Source organism: Chelmon rostratus, chromosome 21, assembly GCF_017976325.1.
Source record: "Chelmon rostratus isolate fCheRos1 chromosome 21, fCheRos1.pri, whole genome shotgun sequence".
Taxonomy (NCBI): Eukaryota; Metazoa; Chordata; class Actinopteri; order Chaetodontiformes; family Chaetodontidae; genus Chelmon; species Chelmon rostratus.
Window position 1 is genome coordinate 2,591,916 of NC_055678.1, and position 7,746 is coordinate 2,599,661.

Sequence of the window (7,746 nt, forward strand, 5' to 3'; positions counted from 1 at the left end):
GATTTCTCATTTTCATATCAGGCAGCCGGAAGTGTTAAAACCTGAGTGAGACAATTAATCTCAGCCACCTGGTAGAATTAATTTTGTTAATTAGTGTTAGCGAGGCACAGCTAATTAATTCTGCCATAAACAATTATTATTTCAGCAGGTAAAATGAAGAGTGGCTGAATAAAAACGAGAAGGCTGCTTTTGTCCACTTTTGTCTAAAGTGAAGGACCCATTTATTGAAAAACGAGTGAATTTTGTGTAAATCTGCATTAATGGAAACGTGTTGTTGCTCGAGCTGCATCCTTGACAAGCGTAGCTGCAGGTCACAAACCCTGTGAGATAATGGACTTATAACTAACAGAACAGTTTGTGCTCCAGTGGTTTAACTTTTCACATGGCTGGAGTGACGTACAGGTGTGCTCCACTTCCATATGATTGTTGGTAGTTCTTGCATTTGTCTCATGGAGGATTTACACCAGGAGGTTATATTCAAATATATAGCAGATGAATAACTCACAGAGCCAATTTCACACCTGCAGAATCTATTGGCAGCACAGATTTATAGTCGGTTTCGATCTGCCTGCCTTCAGCTCGTCCCTCAGAAACAACTACCAGTGAAAAACAAATCTTCCTCTGCAGCCGGAGTGAAGCAGGAGGGAGGAAGAAGAGAGAGGAAGAGCTAATGGAGCTGCTGCAGTGAGATAAACCGATGCTGAGGCAGGTCACCTCAGCCTGGACGCCTGCCACAACCTCAGCTTTCCAGACTGTCACTCTGTGCAGCTTTCAGGCAATAAGAGTCTCAGCGGCTGTAACATGAGCAGCTCTCCAGACGAACACTGTCGTCTCATCTGCACTCAGACGCACACTCATCACCGCTTCTACTCCGTCTGCAGCACGAAGAATCTCACAATCTCTGTTTTTCATTCGCTCGTTTGATTAATGCATCTTTCACTGACGCTTTCTTGTCTGAACTCTGCACAGTTTTGTTCCCCGGTGTGTCTTTTGGGTGAGAATAAAGCTTGAAACAGCTTCTCTTAGTTGCTTTGTCGTGCACATACTGGCATTTTCTGTATTCTTTAGCCAGAGTTCAAGCTCTCTATTGCACAGAAAGCACTGATGCTCGTGACAAGAAACTTTTAATTAAGTGCAAAGAAATAATATTGATCAGCAGCTGCAGGACAGACTGGTTTCAACTGGCTCACATGGCGACTGCAGCAGCTCTTAATCCTGCCATGGAATATTTTAAGGTTATCTTGTTAACAGTTATCACATTTCTTCATTATTTCGTCAAATCATACCAGAGCAGTGACTCTGTCTGGCACAGATGCTGCATTATTCACTCAGTTAAGACCAGTATTTGACTTCTTCTAGTAACACAAACAAGCAGAAATGGCTCCATAATTACCTCACTCACTCAGCTCTACTGTAGCTGGATGACAGAATAAATCTTCAGTATTTAGCTCATGTGACAACGGAGCATCAGTTAGCATCACACGCTAACAGGAGGCCTGAGGGACAAAAAAGTTGCAGTGTGTTTTAAGGAGCTGCTGTGTTTTTCTGAGTGGAAGGATCTCATGCTGGTGTCTGTGATGAGGCCTCGGCTCAGAGCTGCATCCTGTCAAATACTGTTCATCACTCAGTAAACTGCTGGACAGATGCAGCTTGTCTGCCCTCTACTGGACATGTCGTGTAAATACATTGGTAGTATCTTCCACAGTCGATGGTTGTTCAACACTGTGTGTGATGTGCAGCCTCTCTCTCAGCAGGGTGTTGAAATGATTAAACACATCCATGCACTGATGTTGTCCAGTTATCACAAAATGATACCACAAAATTAAATATATTCAATGTCAAGTTCACCCGAATTTAAAAAGAAAACATCAAGTAGGATCCATTCAGGCAGCTAGTTTTGGTTTTCTGTCTTCATTTTTCAGATATCTGAGATTTGAACAGACATGAACAGTTTTCACATTTTCTCTTTAGAAAATTGTTCCCCTGAAAATTGATTAAAACACAGTTTTTCGATCCTGTGAGCATCACAAATGAAATTCCAAAAAAATTCACACAACCAAAACTATCACGAGTAGTCAGCACCAGAGGGAAAGGAGCAAAATGTGGATGAATCAACCATTAAAGGACATAAAGGTCACTGAACAACTCTTACTGCTCAAAACAGTGGTTGGAAATTTAATGTTTGAGGTTTTTCAAGTTAAACTTAAGTATTTTGCACATTGAAGGCCACTGTGTGAATGACTGACCTGTGGACTAACATCCAGACACGGAGCCCCCCCCTCCTATCCGGACTCAGACTGGGATAGAAGATCTGGTCCTGTGAGATCACCATCGACTGTGACACACATGTGATGACAGACACGACATAACACATCACAAACACGCTGGACCTCAGCTGTGGAGTCATTCCCGCTGACTTTCCTCATGACACGGTCTGAATGTTGGTTTGTGATTCTGCACATTTTCTAAAACAGTGATGAGGATTTTAGTCAGAATGATTAAAAGAGAAATATTGATCTTGTAAGTTACTCCCCCCTGATGAAGCGTGCTGTAGCCTGAAGCTGTTAATAAATTGCTTGTGTTGCTGTGTCACGCACATGAGCTGAACTGGGTGAACACACTGACACACATAACAGCGTGTGGAGTCTGTAACTACTGCTGCTGCTTCACTGTCAAGCTCCGACGCAGATATCACCGAGGAAAACAGCTGAAGGGTTCAAATAAAACCTGTTTCAAGCAGATCGGTTCTCATCTGCAGACCTGCAGTCAGACCAGATAACAGCATCAAACCCTGAACGCCCCAGCTGCTCCTCAGACCCCCAGTCTCTCAGCTGTCTGAGAGCCCCTGTGCCCTCCCCATTCAATCAATGACGTGCAGCAAGCATTAATACCCAAGGATAGGAAAGTCACAATCAAAGTGGTAGTCATGGAAACAACCCAGGCCTGTTTCCACCCACCAATCGATCAGGTTCTGCGTGTGCGGTGGGCCGGATGTGGCGAGGAGGACCCCTGTCCCACATTCAGACACAGACCCCTCGTCCTCCGCGGCCGGGCAGACAGAAAGCCAGACGCAGTGAGGACGGACGGAGGGAAACATGGCCAAACAAGTTGTCCAGATCCACGTTGGGATGCTGGTTTTGGCTCTCTGGCTGCACCTGGGGGCGGCCGCTGCAGGTGAGTTGGTGCTCAGTGCTTCTTGAAGCAGGATAGTGCTGTGTTGAATTAATCGTTGTCTGGTCTGGTTAGAATTTTAGACAAGTTTCAGTGTGAGTCTGTTTGCTTGACGATTGTCGGTGTGAAGACGGGGGGCGCTGCTGTGGATTTCTTTTCGGGACATTAAAGGTTTTTCAAATGCAAGTTTGTGCATTTAAAGGGTCGATTCACCCAAATTACAAAACAACAAGATACAACTGCAAATAGTTTTTATTGGAACAACTTTCTACTAAAGAAACATTGAAAGGGGCTGCATGAATATGACCAGGGAGCGAAGCTGAGGAGGAGGAAGGTTTTATGATCTTTTTTTTGGCTGAAGAGACTGTTTGTATTTTAACTAGAGCTGATATTAAATAACACTAACATCACACATCAAGGTGCACTTTGCCACATGCAGAGCACAACAGTCAGGCTCTTTATCTCTTTATTGTGCCCCTTTTATCAATAGCTAAGAAAAATGTCAATATTTACTGCTTTGTTACTGTTGTTTGCCATTAATTTCACAGTTTAACTTCTAATACGGCACCAGGGGCTTTATTATTATCACAGTAAGATATTAAGGGATAGATAAGAATGATTTGTACCAATTTACATTTTGCTGTTGGTGATGCTGGGGAGAGGATACAGCAGTCCAAAGAAAACATGAATGTTGCAGGGGAGGGAAAGTGAAGTGGAAAATTCAGCCTCCTCCTCACCCAAATCATTTTAGTACAGTCCCTAAGAAGGTGCTTTAACTTCAGGTCATCCCTTATTGTACATGTAAAAGCTGACAGACTCAACAGATTACTGCCACAAGGTATCAGGAAATACTGCAACTTAATTCTCTAAATAAATGTTATTTATTTATTTCTTTATTGGGTGAAGCCACTTCTGAATATCTCCCTTCCTCTCGGCTCTAAAACATTTTTCTCACCCAAACAAAGATGTCTGACTTACTACAGACTACCTACAGCTGCTTGAACAGGCTGCACAGAAACATCCGCCAGGCTGTGATTCAAAGGGAACATCACAGCCTACGACCGAGTTTGTGTCTGTTTCCATCAGGGGGACAGGAAGTGCCCGCCGTCTGTCACGAATCAGAAAGAGGAACCACACTCTGCTTGTATGAATCGAGGCTCAGATCCCGGCAGTTACACTGACAGCGTAGTCTGCGGGGGAGAGGGGGTGGAGGGGTGCTGTGCTACAACCGCCTCTGCTGAGACAAAGCTTTAATTAAACGTGACCCACAATCCCTCATTATCCAGACAGCGAGTGCAGCTGGACTGATCAATGGCATGGATTTGGATGATGCTGACCCACTATCTGCCCCGATAAATAACTGACATGCAACTTGTGCAAATTCCTCCAGGAAAGTTTGAATCTTGCCTAACTTTAATCTAAGTCTCACTTATTGCAGCAGACTGCATCTACTTGTTTTCCAGTCTTATAACTCCATGTATCCCTCCTCCCTTTCCCCTCCACCAGGCATGCTGAGGGTTGACGGAGCCCAGGACGGAGCTGGCGGCAGCGGGGACACCATCAGCCACTCCCTGACCCTGGTGCAGCGTCTGGAGGCCCTGCTGGTTCAGGGGAACGGCAGTGACGTGTCGCTCAGGGTGGAGACGCCCAGCGCAGATGAGGTGAAGGTGATCCAGGCCCACGCGCTGGTGCTCTCCCTGCAGAGCCCCGTGTTTGAGGAGATGCTGCTGAACCGCAACAGCAGCATGTTGGTGCTGAAGGAGAGCTCCGACTGCGCTGCCGTGTTTGACAAGTTCATCAGGTGATGATGCAGGAGGAGGCTGAACGCTCAGCTCCCACTGTATGACCCCGAGAGACGCACCAGCCAGCTGCTTCACCCAGTTTGATTGAGTTATAGCACCCTCTAGAGGGCAGACCTCTGCACCTGCAGCCCTAAATCTGATGATCAATGATGAGTTCAACATAAAACAAACTGATCAATCAGTGAACTGCTGGGTTGCTCAATAGCAGCTCCTGCGGTGGAGCAGTAAGACACTGTGAAGCCTGTGCTGCAACAGCAATCGATGACAAAATCTATTTTTATCTCGAATGTTAATGAGGTTGATCCAAACCGGACCTTTTCTCAAAATGCCTGAATCAAAATCATGTTTTTCACCTGTAGGGAGCTGCTTCGAGGTGACTTGAGATAATGACAGAAAAATAGAAACACCACTCTGCACTAATCGATATGTTCACATTAACCATGAATCAAATGAGTGTAATTTGAAAGGGTCTTTCGTGCCCTAATAAAGCCGCTGAACACCAGTTCAGTTAGCGACTAGCTGGTGCACATGAGTGAAGCATTTAGCAGCTAAAGAACCGGATGTTTTCTCGGGAGTTGGTAGAGACCAAAACAGAGCTAAAACACCACTCCAATGGGATGAAAATGTTGCTCTTTTTGTTTGCATGTGAGCCACATCAATTTTATGTTGATGGCCGTTTTAGGCTAAATGGTCATATTCTGTATGTATGTTGTCATTTTACAGACATAAAAAAAGTACATGCTCCAAATGCTCCAACATCCAAACTCTCCTCTCTCTCTGAGCAGGTATCTCTACTGTGGAGAGATTTCTCTGCGCCTGGATCAGGCCACACCTTTGCACAAGCTGGCCACCAAGTATCAAGTGATGGGTCTCCAGCAGGGCATCACCCAGTACATGACCCAGAATCTGGCCCGGGACTCCTCAGGCCACGTGGCGGGCTGGTACGAGTACGCCCAGCAGGCCGGGGATGTGACTCTGAGGGACAGCTGTCTTCAGTACATGGCCTGGAACCTGTCGTCGGTGCTGCAGAGCGGCGAGTGGGTGACCATCAGCAGCCAGCTGCTCATGTCCCTGCTGCAGCGCTCGGACCTCATCCTGCAGAGTGAGATGGAGCTCTTTGCGGCGCTGGAGGCCTGGATTATACAGAATGAGCCAGACGGCCTGACGGCGGAGAACGCTTTAAGAGCTGTGCGTTACGCCATGATGCCGCCACGGGAGCTGTTCCGCCTGCAGACCCAGTCATCAGTCCTGGCTCGCTATCAGGAGTCGGTGCGCGACCTGCTGTACATGTCCTACCAGTTTCACTCTGCATCGCCGCTGCACATGGCCAAATACTTTGACGTGAACTGCAGCCTCTTCATGCCCAGGAACTACCTGTCGCCAGTCTGGGGGTCTCCCTGGATCATCAGCAACCCCACGCGAGACGACCGCAGCACCAGCTTCCAGACCCAGCTGGGGCCCAGCGGCCACGACGCCAGCAAGCGCGTGACTTGGAACGCCCTGTTCTCTCCACGCTGGCTACCCCTCAGCATGAGGCCGATGTACACAGAGACGGGCGCCATGCAGCCGACACGTGTGGAGGGGGGGCGCCCTCGCATCATCATCACGCCGGCCACGTCCAGCGCAGATTTCGCCGGGGTGAACTTCCAGAAGACGGTGCTGGTGATGGCTCAGCAGCAGGGGAGGGTGGTGGTGAAACACGTCTACAACTTCCACCAGAGCACGGAGGAAAACGGCGATTTCTTGGCGGAAGCCGACTTGTACCGTCGGACGTCTGAATACCTCATCGACAGCTCCCTCTTCCTCCATATTGTGGTGAAGCCGCTGTACCAAACCCTCATAACTACAAAGAACTGACCCTCCCCCCTCCTCTCTCAGCACCTGGACTTGGTTGCAGACACTTGAAAACATTTTGCCTCTCATCCAAGCAGCTTCTTCGGTTCTGACTGACTGCTGGGGAGTCGGTTACAACTGAAGAAGGGGTCGTTATCAAGCTCACTGGCTCATTAGCGGTCCTGGCTGTTGTGACAGTGTAATGGCGTAAAGGTCAGTAGAGTCGCTGGAGTCACATCAGGCCAAATGTAAAAGAAGAAGCCTCTTGGATGAGAGCTGAAACATTTTCAAGTATCTACAATCAAGTCCAGTTGCCCTGGAATCAACCCTCCTTGGATGACCACAACCAGGATGACAGAGGAGCTTCACTCCTCTCTGAGCCACCTTACCTCACAGCACACAGTCCAACCCTCCGACACGACACCTCACTCGTATCACATCACGAGGACGCGGATCTGATCCCACCTCGAGTGTGATGTTTGGATCACTCGTCTTGTTTCGTACAACCGCTGTTTTCATTGGGCAACTAACGCACCGCAGCCTGACTCATGACTGTCTGAGAGCAGTTTGCAAATAATGCTGAGTGTGATAATGTAACATGTCTCTTAAAGGAGAAGTCTGGTGCTATTTTATTTTTCTATTCATGTCAACAGATCTCATGAAAAAGATCGGAAACCAACATTAAATGTATCACCTTCCTCTGTGCCACAGAGTTGCACCATCCAAAAACTACTAAAAACACACACACTGCCGTTCACTTTGACTCAATCTCACTCGCTGTAAATACTCACGAGAGCAGCAAATGTGTATTAATCCGCAGCTGAAAATAGTCCCCCTTAAATGCTTTTTCCTCCACTTTGAGTAACGTTTGATAAAAACTTTGTTGACAAGATTTACATATTTAGTAGGAACCAATGAGCTGAGAGACAAAGACGGGAAG

General features: G+C 47.1%; 1 protein-coding gene across 1 annotated transcript; it reads left to right on the plus strand.

Moving 5' to 3' along the window:
* Positions 1 to 3,095: 3,095 nt before the first annotated feature.
* LOC121625242 (BTB/POZ domain-containing protein 17) lies at positions 3,096 to 6,830 on the plus strand. Its single transcript, XM_041963321.1, has 3 exons — positions 3,096 to 3,174; positions 4,678 to 4,972; positions 5,759 to 6,830. The coding sequence occupies exons 1-3, from the start codon at positions 3,096 to 3,098 to the stop codon at positions 6,828 to 6,830; spliced, it is 1,446 nt and encodes a 481-aa protein (XP_041819255.1).
* Positions 6,831 to 7,746: the final 916 nt, after the last annotated feature.